At 40.3% G+C, this 16,966-nt stretch overlaps 2 protein-coding genes across 2 annotated transcripts; both read right to left on the minus strand.

The window, feature by feature from the left end:
- Window positions 1-6,961: 6,961 nt before the first annotated feature.
- Window positions 6,962-8,839, minus strand: LOC115361436 (nuclear factor 7, brain-like). The gene is made up of 3 exons (XM_030054804.1): window positions 8,573-8,839; window positions 7,639-8,377; window positions 6,962-7,032 (listed from the first exon to the last, which is right to left on the minus strand). The coding sequence occupies exons 1-3, from the start codon at window positions 8,837-8,839 to the stop codon at window positions 6,962-6,964; spliced, it is 1,077 nt and encodes a 358-aa protein (XP_029910664.1).
- Window positions 8,840-13,606: 4,767 nt separating this feature from the next.
- LOC115361437 (zinc-binding protein A33-like) lies at window positions 13,607-15,495 on the minus strand. Its single transcript, XM_030054805.1, has 2 exons — window positions 15,229-15,495; window positions 13,607-15,034 (listed from the first exon to the last, which is right to left on the minus strand). The coding sequence occupies exons 1-2, from the start codon at window positions 15,493-15,495 to the stop codon at window positions 13,607-13,609; spliced, it is 1,695 nt and encodes a 564-aa protein (XP_029910665.1).
- Between the last annotated feature and the right edge of the window lie 1,471 nt (window positions 15,496-16,966).

Genomic DNA, 16,966 nt, shown 5'->3' on the forward strand with positions numbered 1-16,966 from the left:
AGCTTCAAGAGCAGGATGCCACCATAGTTTCACCTGCTGCTTCTTCTTGTTCTTGTTCTTGTTCTTGCTCTTCTTCTCATTCTTCTTCTTGTGCATACTTTTTTTTACCTATCAGTGTAGTTGAAACTTAAAAATCTTCAGTATGTTGGGAAGTGATGTTATTTATACTTTTTTAAAATATTACAATGTTTATTTGTACTTCTGTTGCCATACACATTGTCGGTGGAATGTTCAGCCTAATTCATTCTGACCTTTGGGCTCTTTTACCCAATCAATCCACTTTTATTATCCAAATTAGTTCAAGATCTCTCTAATCGGACTGGCCATTACTTCTACAAGAGCTACTACTGCTAATATAAGTGGTGCTGCTACTTTTACGCACACAAATAGACATATTTTAACCCACATTTTCATTTCATTTTCTGCCAAATACACCTGCTTGCTCTTGTTTTGCTGTGTCTCTCCCTCTTTGTTTTTTCACTATCTCTCTCACAGCGATCCCATGCAGTCCCATGGGTTATGCCTGGAAGCTACACCAGATCCTTTGCCAAAACCTTTGCCCTGCTAAGATGTTGCAACCAAAACGATCCCTTGACCTCTGACCTCAACTTATCTGAGTGAAAATGGTTTCTTATTGGTACCCATGGGTCTCCCCTTTGCAGACATGCCCACCTTATGCTAATCCCATGCAGTTTGGGCCACAAACCATGTGGATTTTTTTATGGAATTCAGAAGTGTTACTTATTTTGGCTTGGTGTAAAATGGTGTATTTGTGCAGACTGGGGCCTAAACAGTCTTGGAGTTGCATAAATTGGGTTTGACTGGAAAGCTGAGACTCTTGTGGATTCAGTGAGCCCAATTGTATTCATGTGTGATGATGGTAGGCCCTAAAGTAGCCAGTAATGAGACCATTTTCTGAAACTTGACATCACTGTATAAAATGACCTATTCTGTAAAATGTTACTTTGAAATAAAACTTTATACTTCATCCATAGGAAACATGTAGGAGGATTTTAGAGAAATTAACATTATCACGATAGCTCACTTGATGTCTTCGCACAAACTATCATTATCACTAAACTCGATATAAGGTTAACAGTTTTCAGATTGAAAAAAAAAACTTGTTTTGCAACATTATTTTTAAAAATACCAACAGTATCTGGGCTAGAGCATAAGCAAATGTCAGTGCAAAAGCGTAATACTGTTAGCTGGCCTGTCATAAAAGTCAGGGCTCCAAATAACAAAATGAGGAAGTTGAGCGTCTTATTTTTCAGCAAGGTGCTACCGACAGGCATACAGCTATAAATGCTATAAAGATTAATGATTTGTTTTGAATGGGGCTGCAAACTCAGGAAAAACACAACAAAAGAATAACCGAATTAGTAACTGTCCAACAAGGTGAGAACAGTCTCTTGGCCTTCTGTTTTGTGCCAAAACATCTGAGCTGGGGGACAACATAATTAAATGGGCTTCAAAGGCTCACCTTGCGCATTATGTGTTCTCATTGCTGTGTGTGTGTGTGTGTGTGTGTGTGTAGTTGTGGATATATGCGTGCATATGTCTGTGTGAGTGTGCGTCTGTGTGTTTGTGTGCGTGCGTAGATGTGAGCACTATGCTTATGTGCCTTTGTAGGTGTGAGTGTGGGTAGGTGGTCTCGTTGTGCCTAGAAGTCCACAGTAAGCTACTTCATTTGTCCTGCAAGAAACTGCTGCCTGGTTAACCATGATTAATACCCACTGAATAGTTATCTGTGGTTTCGGCTGTGAGGCGCCAGGTCTACTGTTGTGAACCAGCACAGTATCTTCATTAATCAAACTGGGAGGCGCTGTCTGGTTAGCATTCATCATGGGCTGTATTATGATATTCAGATGATTCAGTGTGGAAGAATGTGCGTGCTGAGCTGGCCGGGACAGACACACACACACACACACACACACACACACACACACACACACACACACACACACACACACACACACAGAGCGAGAGAGAGAGAGAGAGAGAGAGAGAGAGAGAGAGAGAGAGAGAGAGAGAGAGAGAGAGAGAGAGAGAGAGAGAGAGAGAGGTGAACGGGGCAGGGAAATCAATGTGTATGGGAAAGGCTGTTCTCAGCAGTAAGGGGTTCGGAGCTCAGTAATCGAGTCTTTCTCTACAGAATTAATGAGAGGGCTTTTCACGCTGTACGGGCTTTGGAGATCTGTCGACTTCCACCCCAACACTGGCCTAACAACAGAGGAGACGGAGATGTAAGGGCAGGAAGGAATAGCTTAAAGGGGATGATAAAGGCCAGACAAACAAGCACAGGAACGTATGCCTGCAGCCTGCAAATTTGCCATGGTTTTACCATGGTGAGGAAGCATGGTTATCTGTAGTAACTGTGGAGAGAGGACAGGGGGACATGTGCATTGCAGTATTCACAAGCCATAGTTTTAGGACATTAGTGACACAGGATATGATTAAGAGAGTAATGTTGCAACATCTTGACAGAACTGGAAAGGTTTTGGCAAAGGATCCACTATCGCTCCCAGGCATAACAGTCAACCACGGGAGTGTTGTGATCAAAACAGAGGAGTAGCCAAAAAACAAAGAGGGAAGGACATAGCAAAACAAAATCAAGCAGGTAGGGCAGGTAGGCTTATGAAGATAAATGAGAAAGAGCAGTTGAAGTAGTGTCCTACTCCTGAACTTCAGCTATTATAGCTAAAAAAGTCCTGCTGCAAATTGCTGCCTCTTGAATCTGAATTACTGAATCAGCGGCTGGCTTCACTGGACAGTGAGGTAGTATCATCAATACTCAATAATATGGATTATGTTTAAGCTAATGGAAGTTGCAGTGCACTTACAATTAACTGCAGCTCAAACAAAACATGTTTGGTCATGACTACTCCTATCTAGTCTTCTTTACCTTCGCTCTGTCTTTACATTCTGGCTCAGATAGGACCAGAGATAGACAAAACTTAGCTCTGCTGAGGGAGATTCAGGCATTGCTAGTATTCATGCAAGTCAGGAATGACATCAATGTAAGTTATATATATTTTAATTTTGGTGAAATTATTTGAACAGCTCTCGGTAGAGCTGTGGTGGAGGTTTTGTGGTAGGTTGCTTGTGCAGTGAGGAATTCCACAGAATGAGTTCTGCGGCATTCTGGCTGAATGATGTTTCCCCTAGAATTTAAGGAATGGTAATTTTCACTATTTTTTTTTTTTTTTTTTTTTTGTTATTGTTGTTTTCAGACTCCAATTCAGGAGGACAACATTTGAAATGGCTTCAGTTTCGTCACTCTCCCTCCATCTCCTGTGCATCCTCACCCTTCTATTCCTCATCACATTTTGTCCTCAAGGTATCCTCACTGCCTGCAAGAGGGGGGAAAATGACATCTCCACCTCTTTTGTCCCTGGCCACAGTTTCTTAGGCCAGGGGTTTGACCTGGTCAGGATGCAGCATTCAGCTAGCCTAGTGTTTGACACCCAGACTCACACCAACACCTGTATGTTGTGTCAAAACACTCTGATGGGGAATGAATACCAGAAGTGGCCCTCAATTATGAGCTTCTGGGGTGCTGAGAACAGCCAGTGCACCTTCTCCAGCTCTCTGTACCTTTCTGTAGGCTCCTTGGTTGAAGGAGTGATGTCTCCTGTTGTAGACAATGCATGGAGGAAGGACCTTGGACTGGAAGGGTCCAGCAGTCAGCAGTTGGTGGGCAGCAGGTCAACAGTGGCCAGTTATGCCTTAGCCTGGGCAAGATCAGACCAGTCACTCTTCACATTACACCAGCTGAGCTGCTCAGAGTTTGAGTAAGACCATAAACTGTGGATGAATTGTTAAATACTTGAGAGGCAGATGGACTCTGGGTGTGTTTGGGTGATTTCAAATCTTGTTTCTGACTTCAAGGCGAGGAATCAACTGTATTGTATCTTGGAAATTCTAAACTGCAACTTGCAATATGTCTGCACACTTTCATCATGTAAATAAGTTGGTTACAAACTGGGTCAGAAATACTCAGCATAGGTTTAGATGTTATGTGTCTCCATAATTCCTCTCACCACATTTTTTGTTGTTGTTGTTTTTTAATTATTATTGTGTATCTCTCCAGATACAGCATCAAGAACAATCTGTCTTCCTTCCTCCATCCTGATTTCAACAAGGATATGCTCTCTCTTCCCAAAGTCCTCACCTCAGCCACACTGTCCACCTACCACAACTTCATCAGCACCTATGTCTGGCCTCTTTGAATAGGATCTCTGTGGGTGAAGTCCAAGAATGTGTAAAAACTGGCCTGTCTCTTGGTCTAGGTAAGCAGAGCCCCTCGGATCTAAGCAGCAGATGTAGGGTTATCCTCAGTAACCAAGACACAGTGACAGGATACTCGCAGGGCTACCTGCATCACAAGAGAGTGGTCACTGGTGGTAATGGTTGGCAGGGCAGTATTTCAATGACAAAAGAGGACTCTGCACGCTTCCACCTGTGGAGTGACAGCCTTAAATTTAACCCAGAACTCAACTCATTCTCCCTGAAACCTCTCCATTCTCTGAGCACAGACCCCACTGTTAAGCAAAACCTACGCACAGTTGTCGCAGAGTACATTAGTAAAAATGGAATAACCAAAAACCCAGCGCAGCCATATTGTAACAAACCCAACTTGTCCAGTCAATGTTGCCCTCGGCGTATTCGGCGAGGCCGCTTGGAGGTAACTGTGATCAGATCCTGGGTTCTTTATGGCGAAGTTACAGGACCAACAGTTGCTTATGTGGTCATTTGGCATGGTGAAGGCTATAGGAAAACTGACTTGATTGAGTCAAATTCACCCTGCTGGAATGCTTACTTTGTGTTTGATGACGTGGACACAAGTGACCAGCTGAGGTTGTTAGTGTGGGATGAAGATGTCCTTAAGTCCTATGACTTCCTGGGATGTTGTTCATTGTATCCACAAACTAACAGGGGCTACATGGAGAAATGTCTGTAAGCTGCAACATGGCGGCTTCAAATATTCATATAGACTGACATGTAACAAACACCTAACTGGCAGTAAATGTCAACACTACAGTCCCTAGATCAGGTAGAAAAAATGAGCCCTGTTCAGAGTTTGTGAATAGAATTGCAGAGGGTACAGAGTTTCATTTGCCTTGTGTTTCTTGTTTTATGCATTGATGTTGAGCTCTATCAGTATTTTACAGGGTAAATAAGTACATTAAGCAATTAGTGGTGAACATAATTATTCTGTCAGCTAATTTTTAGCAAATTGTGTATAAGTAAAATATGGGCTTTCACTTACAGTTCAATAAAGCGTATTTTAGAGCAGCATATGGAGTCTGTGGGGACACGCTAATAACTGTAGACACCACCACCCTCTAGTGGTTGATTTACAATAAGACAAGTAATAAATGCATACATGGGGAATTAAATTCACCATGGACTACTGGTGTCCTTAATAAAAGGGGAAAACATAAAAATAAAAATGGAACTTTATATAATCCTTTGTCAAGATTTTTTTTTTTTTTTTTTTTTTCTGTGAACACACCACTGACTATTATCCGGTTGATGCTGAGGTCAGTAAAATTTAGGCCACCATCAGTATGCGCATATAATGGTTTATTTGTTTATCTGATTATTTATTATAACCTATTTTCCAATTACTGCAACAGACAGACAAACTAATGAACTCATAATAGATACTCTCAAGCATGGTGTGAAACACACCATAAACAACACTACCATCTAGTGGTTGATTCACAAAATGTTGCTGGCGTCTGCAGCCTCTGCAGTTAGATTCACTCTAATTAAAAAGCACTGAGCTGACTTGTGCAGAAGACTGGTCATGATTAGTGCCAGTAAAGTAATTGTCTTTATGAGCTAGCTGGTGACAGAGACACTGCCTTCATATGATTTATACCAATGTGAAAATGCAGCTGAAATCTGAGTAGCTCTTCATGCATTAGTACGTAACACAAGCTGCCACACTGACCAGGTAAAACTGGTATAATTACCACCTTTTGCAACATGCTGTGATCTTTAATATTTGTATAAACCAGGAGACTGGCCACTTTAGATGGCAGGTTCAGTGTACGATCTTATGTCAGCCAGCATGTATAGCAGAAAAACTCCACTAAGACCAACTACAAACTTTGGACCTGACATATTTATAGAGTTTGGCTTTCAAAGATGAAATTCTTCAGTGGTGCAACAAATGCAAACATCTTAGTGCAGGAGGTGTTTGGTTCCCAAAATGAGAAATTTTAAAGAGATGCAGAGAATGTTTCCACACAAAGGTAGAAATGCAGATTGAGATCTCTTCATTTCCCTTCAGTATAACGTGCCTCACAACCAGCCACAGCAGTTAGGGTGACTAGAATTTGATTGTACGGCCTATCTCTCTCTCTCTCTCTCTCTCTCTCTCTCAAAAGTAATCACAAGATTTTATTCATTTCATCTTCATTTTCATCAGTGGTACACTTTCTGTGGGTAAGGCTAGGGTAATATATATTCTTTATGTATCTATGCATACATGTATGAAACATTTATTAAACAAACATATAAAATGAGCAGCCAAGCATTCCACTGTTGACATGATATATTTGCATGCTTAAAGAGGAAGTCTATATAGATACATTGCATGAATCACATAGGGCAGAACTTTCTAAGGGTTGAAACTTTCAGGTTGCAGCTCCAGCCACAACCAATCATGTCATCATGAGATGTCACAGCTGGTAGTCGATGATGGTGACATTTGGAGTTATGCCTGATGGTTTTCATGACTCTTTCTTAAAAGGGCGTTTAACTCTATGTTCTTCAGTGTTACTAGATTTACATAATTCTATATATTGTTGAAACCTGACATGCTTTAGTTTCTTGCAAAAAAAGTAATACAGCTGTGAATGATCAGTATCACTTTTATTTGTTTGTTTGTCTATTTGCTTACTTGCTTAGACTCAAAAGATTTCTTTGTGGTCCAGCATCCCTCTGCTCAGTACCAGCACACTGTCAGAGGGTTACGATCTATGTCCTCACTCTGTCCAATGTTAAAATAAGCTGACACTGGCAGGGACATGAGACTTGAGCTCAGAGTATGAACATGTTTCATCTTGTCTGCATCGTAGAAGGAAAGCTCCTTGGAGGAGCAGTTTAGGTAAATCCCAATCTTTCGAGGTCTATATGTAAATGTTAGCTCTGTTAGTGAAGACTGATTGAAGATGACATATTTTTGGCCATCATACTTGAGGAAATGACTTTTCACCCCTAATTCCCAGTAATTCCTCAGTCCAACCTCTGTCTCCCAGTAATGCTGCCCTGAGCTGAACTCATTAACACTGAATGCATGATTTGTCTTGAAAGCAAAAGAGTTATCATGCCACCCACTAAATGATGAACCACCAAATGTTTGTGGCCTATGGGTAGAGCCAAGTCCAGAAGGTTTCGATGCATCTGTAGAGCCGAATTCAAAAAAGCTCCTGGTTTGGGCGGAGCCAAAGGAAGTGGTTTTAAATGTATTATTGATTGTGTGATACATGTCATCTTCTTGAGAAAAAGTACATTCTTGGGCAAGACGTAATATTGCTGAAAAGTCCATTTGATCAAAGCTAGATTGTTGGTTAGAGCTGAAATCAACAAAGTCTCTGGCTCTGGTAGAGCCAAATGATAGACCTGATTGAGATTGGCCTCTTTTGGGAGCACAAAGCAAACTGCGTCTGTCATCAGACACAGTTACATCTGTATTTTCTCTTTTCAGTGAGAGCAGCTCTGCCCGGGGCTTGACCACCTGAAGCATCTCCTTCCACACAAAGAACTGCAGGTGACTTTCATAAGGACCCAAACTCAGAGAAGTGCGGACCACCTGCAGATCATTTGCTCTGGGCCTGAACAAACACTCTGGAGTCAGCATGTTGTTCACTTCAGTCCAGCTCTGCAAGAACTTCACTGAGTCACAAATTTCCATAGCTGCTGTCATCTTCACCTGCAGCTCTCTACTCTCAGACAAAGCCAGGTCCATCGCCTGTAACTTCTCAGTCATCTCCTCTACAGCCTCTCTCTCTTTCTCCTTTAGTTCATTCTTTATCTCCTCTTCTCTCTGTCTCAGAAACTGATGCATCTCCTCAAACTGGCTGCTGATTTGGGTCATCAGCTGCTGGGACATCACATGGGTTTTTGTTATTTCTTCTCTCTGCATATTGGCTAAGCTCTCTATGGCATTGATGTCATCAGGAAGGTGCCGCATGCCCTTCTCCAGCTCCCGCCTCAGAGATGTAGCTGCTTCTCTGATTGGTTTAAATTTGTGTCCATCATGCTTCTCCCCATCTCGGCATATAACGCAGGCTAATTGTTGATCTGTTTCACAAATTAGTTTCAGCTTTTCTTCATGCTCAGGGCACAACGATTCAGAAACCTTTCAAAAAACAATGCATCAGTCACTAAATAACAGTAATAAAAAATAGCAATGACAAAATGTAAAAAGAAGAGGTAAAGAAGAAGAATGCTTAAAGTCTTAAAGCCTGCTTAAAAATACATTGCCACTTGCATATGAGCAGATACAAAGCTGACATTACATCAAAAAATAAATAAATGAATGAATAAAACTTACCCCTGTGGTCCCATCTCCCTGTTCTCTCTTTATCTTCTCAGCTTCTTTAGCTTTGTCAGCAAGGCTTTTCAGAATGTGGTTGGTTGGGAGATATTTCTCCTCTTTTGGAACAGTTGTCCGACACTGTGGACACTGGTCCTTTATGCTCAGAGAGTTTGTGATACATTCTCTGCAGAAAGAGTGGCCACAGAGAAGGCTCACCGGATCAGTGAAGATAGTCAGACAGATAGAACAAGTCAAATCCTCCATGTAAGAAGCAGAAGCCATGGCTGCTCTCTCGTTCTCCTGTCTCTGCCAGACTGACTTAGCAAATCTGAGGCATCACTTTCCAGGAAAAGCCACTCCCTTTTGTTATGAGATAGGTCACTGAGCTTCATCAGATTTCAGTTCCACCTTCTCTTAGCACCAGGATGATTACTTGAAAATAAAAGCTTGATTTTCCCAATCACAGTTAACTTGACTGCATCAAACTGTAAAAAATATAGTTACAGTTCTTTATCCTACAAAAGAAGGCTGATGATGGATGGAGGTGGAAATACTGCAAGTGCAGCATCACACTCTGGTGGAGAGAGACTGGAACTGCTCGTTGAACAGGTGCAGAAATTTGTTTGTTTGTTTTTGTTTTGTTTTGTTTTGTTTTGTTTTTAAATTTTACTACCAAACAACATCATTAATACCATAGTACAGATGTGATGAAGACACTAATTTTGAAGTTCACCAAGCTGGTAAATGATAGAGGAAATAATAAAGACATAATTGAGAGATGAAAAATAAAGATGTGGTAATGACTAAATAAATGGTGGCACATCTTCTATCACTGCTGTCTGTCTGTCACATGGGTCCCACAGAAAAGAGTCATGCACCCAGTCTGTGAGCTGGTCTGAAAATCTGAGTCGTTATTTCAGTCACATGATTTACTGACTTGATCAGACTATATCACAATCTTAAAAGTTTTTTAGATGAATTTTGCTGAGGACTTTAATGTAATAATAGGGTGTGAAAGAAGGTGGGGAGGTCTGGAGTAGCTGGATGCAGGAAGGAGTTATTTTGTCAGTCAAGTATGATCCAGGAATCAAACTGAATTATTTCACGACAACTACATCACATGTCATTTTTCACATTACAGCTGCCTGTGTCTTTCATTGCAATGTTGTATTTTGCTGATGACTATTTAAGGCTGTATCATAACAACAGGTCCGGTTTTTCATATTGCAAGCAGCTGTAAAGCTTTTCTTGTCAAATTCAAGCAGGTTTGCTTCCCTGTAAATTACTGATCTTTCTGTGTTGGATGTCAGTGTTCACAGACTTTAGAACATAAATGCTGCATTATTCTGTTATTCTGAGTCCAGTTAGTGATGGGAATAATTTGGAGTATAATTCCTTCTCATCTGTCCCATTGGGATTTAAGAAAAGAGAACTACCTCTTAAACAAAATGCAGTTTGAGACAAAATGGTTCTTGGTGCTTTACCTTGGCTCTGCATACACCACAGATGCCACTCTACCTGAACCTTTGCCAGGGCCGCCCCTGGCCAAATTGGGGCCCTAAGTGGCATTTTATTTGGAGGCCCCCCCACACACCCCCAGCCGAATCAAAAATTACTGGATTTTTGGCGTGACACCTCCCGCCGACCACACAATCCCAGATGTATAATAGGAATAAATTGATGGCATAGAGACATTCCATTAAACTTGAAAAGCTTTATTAGTAAGAACAAAGTACTGTAAGTGGAATAAGCAGTACTGGATGAGTCAACTAAAAAAATAACTTCAAACTAGAATACATAAATAAGTCTGTGTCACAAATAGTCATCAATTAAAAAAATAATTTTAACAAAAGATGTTTTCCTAAAAAAAATAGTAACTTCAACCTGACAAATATTTGAAAGCAGGTCAGTGAACTAAACAAGCATGTGTGTTATGAATTAAATAAATTCATAACACACAATTAAATAAATTCAATTCAAATAGCCTTAAACTGATCTTTATTGATGCAGACTGATAGGCTATAAACTTAAGCTAATATACGACCAACTGGTCAATTTACCACTCCTTTTTCACAGAGGTGAATGCATATGCAGACAATTGCATTAACAAGATATTCAAGAAATGTTAAGAGGGCTGCTGGAAAATGTCATGTCCAGGCCACATTTTTGACAGTCTCTCTTCTATCTCATTATGAGCAGCAGCTAAGGTTTTTTATGCGGCGGCACAAAGTTTTACATTTATTTCAACAGCATACTCACTTTTCCTCTTGTTTTGACTTTTTTTCCTCTTAGTAGCTCCAGATTCAAAATGCCTCATAGAAGCCATCTCTCTCCTCACCTGCAGCAGTGTCGGTGCATCTGACCACTGATTGGTCAGATGCAGATTGCTGTAAATCATTGCAGCGATGCATGCAGTGGGGTGTAAGATTACAGGTCTCTTTTTTCTCTCCTCCTGGCTTGGGATGACTTGGTGCTCTAGCCTCGCGGGCATGGCACGCACGTCGCCCGCGGTGCCCACGAGGCTAGAGGGCAAAATGAGGCCCCACCATGTATCGTGAGGCCCTACACAGCTGCGTGTTCTGCGTGTAGGGAGGGGCGGCCCTGACCTTTGCCAGATTCTATCCAACTCTGCTGCTGTGCAATGAAGTTGAACCAAAAGACAAAAACGCTGAATGAAATGATAGCCCCTACACACACACACACACACACACACACACACACACACACACACACACACACACAGACAAAGCAATAGGACTGTGAGTCAAAAATGACTTCAGTTTCAGGAATTTGTTTTGTACTCATGCTCATCCATGTTAATAAATATGCTATGGGTCATTCCATGTCATTTCACCAAATGGCACAGTAAAGTGCCCATTCTGTGTGACATTTTAAAATTTTTCAATTTTGAAGATAATCATACCAAAATGGTTTCAATTTGTAAAGTAGTTAATTTTATGTATATTTTATGTATGGTGAAATTCAGAATGGGTATTTTACTGTGGAAATTTGGAAGCGAAAACCCTAACTGTATGAATGTGCAGCTTCAGAGATTTGGTAAAAAGTTCATGAAAATTTTGATGTTTTGACAAATAAATGCATTTCTGGTGCAATGGTCATTGTATTTTAGGTTAATAATGAACAAATATCAAACAATAAATGAATATAAGACACAAACACAAGCTACAATGGTTTAATGTTTAATGTTTTAGGATTACAAAAAAAAATGAAGAACTTGCATAAAGAAAAAGTGTTTTATATCCCAAGAAAGAGCTTTGAACTTTAAATCAAAACAGAGATCAAATTTTTAAGACATTCCCACATGCAGTTATGGGCCAATGAAAAACTGAAACGAAAACTTTTGCCATAATATATATGGCAAAAGTTCTTGCCATAATATGAATTTTAACAGTTGTCCAATAGGGCTGTCGGCTGTGTAGTAACCTGACTTCTGCACAGCACAACTGATGGTCCCAACCCCATTGATAAAGCAAGAAATTCCACTAATTAACCCTGATAAGGCACACCTGTGAAGTGAAAACCATTTCAGGTGACTACCTCTTGAAGCTCATCAAGAGAATGCCAAGAGTGTGCAAAGCAGTAATCAGAGCAAAGGGTGGCTATTTTGAAGAAACTAGAATATAAAACATGTTTTCAGTTATTTCACCTTTTTTTGTTAAGTACATAACTCCACATGTGTTCATTCATAGTTTTGATTCCTTCAGTTAGAATCTACAATGTAAATAGTCATGAAAATAAAGAAACTTGTGTCCAAACTTTTGGCCTGTACTGTATATTTATATATATATATATATATATATATATATATATATATATATATATATATATATATATATATAAAATGAAGTGTAATAAATGAGTGAGTATTAATAAATTAAAAACAATAAAATTAAAACAATAAAACAATGCAGGCAACATAAATATGTATTAAAAAGTTAAAAAAAAAAAAAAGAAATTATTTAACCAGCAACTAAAAACAGTAAAAACAATAGAAGCACCATAAAAGTGTGGAGATAGAATCAGATAAAAGCCAGATTAAAAAGGTGGGTCTTGAGCCTGCGCTTAAAAACATCAACAGTCTCAGCAGCCCTGAGGTTCTCCGGCAGGCTGTTCCACAGACGTGGGCCATAATAATAAAATGAAGCTTCACCATGAGTTTTTGTTCTAACATTAGGAACAGTTAAAAGACCGGTACCGGAGGACCTCAGGGTGCGCAAGGGCTGGTAGGGTAAAAGCAGGTCAAAGAGATAAGAAGGCCCAAGGCCGTTAAGACACTTAAAAACTAATAAAAGAACCTTAAAATCAATCCTGAAACACACAAGGAGCCAATGCAGTGATTTTAAAACTGGTGTAATATGAGCCCACTTTCTGGTTCTCGTCAGCACACGTGCAGCTGAGTTCTGAAGTAACTGAAGTGATTGAATAATTATGAAGTAATTATAGAAATTCTTTGGTGATAAAATATTAAAACATCTTGTCAGTAAGTCATAGTATTCATTTTTAAACATGCAACATTTTGCTAAAGCAACATGAATATTTAGACAATAAGTATTCTTTTGTTTACATATGTCAACAAATCCCACGAGTGATAAACAAGAGTCTTGCATGACAGAAAATACATATCAAGATCACTCTAATGACATACACAGTCCCTAGTTTCTACAGTACACAGCTGAATCCAAGCTGCACAAGACAGAGTTACATCAAATGCTGTGTGTTGATTTAAAACAGAGCAGATACAAACAATAATTTAATACACAAAACAATCCAGTTTTTCAAAATGAGCTGATAATATGAGTATGACTTTCTATTTTGTTGTTGTTGTTGTTGTTGTTGTTGTTGTTGTTTTTAGTAATTCTTTCAATCTATTCATTTTGCAGGTATTGCTTTTTGGGGAAAAAAAATGACAGTGTATTTTCAAACAGAATCACATTTATCTCTTTTTTGTTTTATTTTATTTATTTTGTTTGTTTGTTTGTTTTTGAATTTGCAACAGCCCAAGCTCCTTGTGGTCCAGCATCCCTCTGCTCAGTACCAGCACACTGTCAGAGGGTTACGATCTATGTCCTTACTGGGTCCAATGTTAAAATAAGCTGACACTGGCAGGGACATGCGACTTGAGCTCAGAGTATGAACATGTTTCATCTTGTCTGCATCATAGAAGGAAAGCTCCTTGGAGGAGCAGTTTAGGTAAATCCCAATCTTTCGAGGTCTATCTGGAAACGTTAGCTTTGTTAGTGAAGACTGATTGGAGATGACATATTTTAGGCCATCATACTTGAGGAAATGACCTTTCACCCCTAATTCCCAGTAATTCCTCAGTCCAACCTCTGTCTCCCAGTAATGCTGCCCTGAGCTGAACTCATTGACACTGAATGCCTGATTTGTCTTCATAGCCCCCATTTTTACAAAAGAACTGTCTTCATGTGCCATAAGATTTGAGCCAGATCCAAATAATCCCTTGTCTTGGGTGGGGCCAAATCCAAAGGTAGGGGAAGACCCAAATGTTCCTGTGGCTTGGGCTGAACCAAATCCAAAGGTAGGGGAAGACCCAAATGCTCCTGTGGCTTGAGCTGAACCAAATCCAAAGGTAGAGGGAGACCCAAATGCTAATTTGGCTTGGGCTGAACTAATTCCAAAGGTAGAGGAAGACCCAAGTGTTCCTGTGGCTTGGGCTGAACCAAATCCATAACGTCCTGTGGTTTGGCCAAATGATGAACCTGATTGAGATTGGCTGCTTTTGGGAGCACAAAGCAAACTGCGTCTGTCATCAGACACAGTTACATCTGTATTTTTCATCAATGAGAGCAGTTCTGCCCGGGGCTTGACCACCTGAAGCATCTCCTTCCACACAAAGAACTGCAGGTGACTTTCATAAGGACCCAAACTCAGAGAAGTGCGGGCTACCTGCAGATCATTTGCTCTGGGCCTGAACAAACACTCTGGAGTCAGCATGTTGTTCACTTCAGTCCAGCTCTGCAAGAACTTCAGTGAGTCAGAAATTTCCAGAGCTGCTGTCATCTTCACCTGCAGCTCTCTACTCTCAGACAACGCCAGGTCCATCGCCTGTAATTTCTCAGTCATCTCCTCTACAGCCTCTGTCTTTTTCTCCTTTAGCTCATTCTTTATCTCCTCTTCTCTCTGTCTCAGAAACTGATGCATCTCCTCAAACTGGGTGCTGATTTGGGTCATCAGCTGCTGGGACTTCACATGTGTTTTTGTTATTTCTTCTCTCTGTGTTCTGGCTAAGCTCTCTATGGCCTTGATGTCATCAGGAAGGTGCCCCATACCCTTCTCCAGCTCCCGCCTCAGAGATGTAGCTGCTTCTCTGATTGGTTTAAATTTGTGTCCATCATGCTTCTCCCCATCTCGGCATATAACGCAGGCTAATTGTTGATCTGTTTCACAAATTAGTTTCAGCTTTTCTTCATGCTCAGGGCACAACGATTCAGAAACCTTTCAAAAAACAATGCATCAGTCACTAAATAACAGTAATAAAAAATAGCAATGACACAATGTAAAAAGAAGAGGTAAAGAAGAAGAATGCTTAAAGTCTTAAACCCTGCTTAAAAATACATTGCCACTTGCATATGAGCAGATACAAAGCTGACATTAGATCAAAAATAAATAAATTAATTAATAAAACTTACCCCTGTGGTTTCATCTCCCTGTTCTCTCTTTATCTTCTCAGCTTCTTTAGCTTTATCAGCAAGGCTTTTCAGAATGTGGCTGGTTGGGAGATATTCCGTCTGTTTCGGAACAGTTGTCCGACACTGTGGACACTGGTCCTTTTTGCTCAGAGAGATGGTGATACATTCTCTGCAGAAAGAGTGGCCACAGAGAAGGCTCACTGGATCAGTGAAGATAGTCAGACAGATAGAACAAGTCAAATCCTCCATGTAAGAAGCAGAAGCCATGGCTGCTCTCTCCTATCTGTGCCAGACCAACTGGTTTAGCAAATATGAGCCATGAGTTTCACTTTCATGGAACAGCCCCTCCCACTTTTGGGGGGGTCATTAAGATTAATCACTTTACATTCTTCCTTTGAATTTCCTTGATGATTATACGAATATAACACAGTCTAATGTAGTCCACAGTTCACTACAACAGCCTGAAAGGAAAAAAAAGCAATAAATAAATGAATAGCCATGGCTGCTCTCTTCCTCCTGTCTCTGTCAGACTGACTTAGCAAATTTGAGGCATCACTTTCCAGGAAGAGCCACTCCCTATCTTTATGAGATAGGTCACTGAGCTTCATCAGTTTTCAGTTCCACCTTTTCTTAGAACCAGGATGATTACCCTAAAATAAAAGCTTGATTTTTCTAATCACAGTTAACTTGACTGCATCAAACTGTAAAAAATATAGTTACAGTTCTTTATCCTACAAAAGAACGCTGATGATGGAAGGAGGTGGAAATAGTGCAGGTGCAGCATCACCCTCTAGTGGAGAGAGACTGGAACTGCTAGTTGAACAGATGGTGCAGAAATTTGTTTTTTTAAATTTTACTACCAAACAACAGCATTAATACCATGGTACAGATGTGATGAAGACACTCATTTTGAAGTTCACCAAACTGGTAACTCATAGTGGAAATAATAAAGACATAATTGAGAGATGAAAAATAAAGATGTGGTAATGACTAAATAAATGGTGGCACATCTTCCATCACTGCTGCCTGTCTGTCACATGGATCCAACAGCAAAAAGTCATGCACCCAGTCTGTGAGCTGGTCTGTAAACCTGATGTAACCCAGGTTAAAAATCTATGACAGAAAAAATATAAATAATAATAATTCATGTAATGTAATGATGTGATGTTGGGTTAAAAATATAATTATAATTCATATCATTGTTATGACTGGGAGTCATTTATTTGTTGTGTTTACATTTTTTTGTGTGCTGACAGCTCTTTCTCTCCCCTCCCTCTCTGCATCAGCAATCAGCTGTCTGGTGTGTATGAGCTGCAGGTGTGTGTACCCCTGCGTTCCAATACTCATACTATCATACTATTTAGTAGGGAAAAAAAGATTTAGTGTGTCCCAGTACATAGTATGTCAGATGCAGTATGCCAAGAGTACCAGGATGTTCTACTATATCCGGTCAGATTTTGCAGTATGGATTTCAGCATGCTGCTCCGGTCATTCTGACCCACAATCCTTTGTGCAGTGGACGTTACGTCGCACTGACTGAGTTGCGTGTACAGGCCACGCCCACATACAGACGACAACAAAACACACATATCCACAAAACTCGCTCAGTGACCGCAGAAGCGACAGGAAGATAGAAGATAATAAATATGACAAAGGACAGCGCAGTATGAAACTGCAGTGGCATTTTGACAACAACATTCAAATGTGGCGCTACAGATGGCGGCGGAAGTGAGCGAGA

This window comes from Myripristis murdjan, chromosome 7 (genome assembly GCF_902150065.1).
Source record: "Myripristis murdjan chromosome 7, fMyrMur1.1, whole genome shotgun sequence".
NCBI lineage: Eukaryota > Metazoa > Chordata > Actinopteri > Holocentriformes > Holocentridae > Myripristis > Myripristis murdjan.

Bases quoted from the DNA above. Each gene is read 5' to 3' on its own strand.
- LOC115361436 (XM_030054804.1), bottom strand. From the start codon at position 8,839: ATGGCTTCTGCTTCTTACATGGAGGATTTGACTTGTTCTATCTGTCTG. The intron at 8,378-8,572 runs GTAAGTTTTATT...GTTTTTTGAAAG, and splicing joins AGGGAGATGGGACCACAGGG to GTTTCTGAATCGTTGTGCCC. The intron at 7,033-7,638 runs GTCTATCATTTG...TGTCCCTGCCAG, and splicing joins AAGAGGCCAATCTCAATCAG to TGTCAGCTTATTTTAACATT.
- LOC115361437 (XM_030054805.1), bottom strand. From the start codon at position 15,495: ATGGCTTCTGCTTCTTACATGGAGGATTTGACTTGTTCTATCTGTCTG. The intron at 15,035-15,228 runs GTAAGTTTTATT...GTTTTTTGAAAG, and splicing joins AGGGAGATGAAACCACAGGG to GTTTCTGAATCGTTGTGCCC.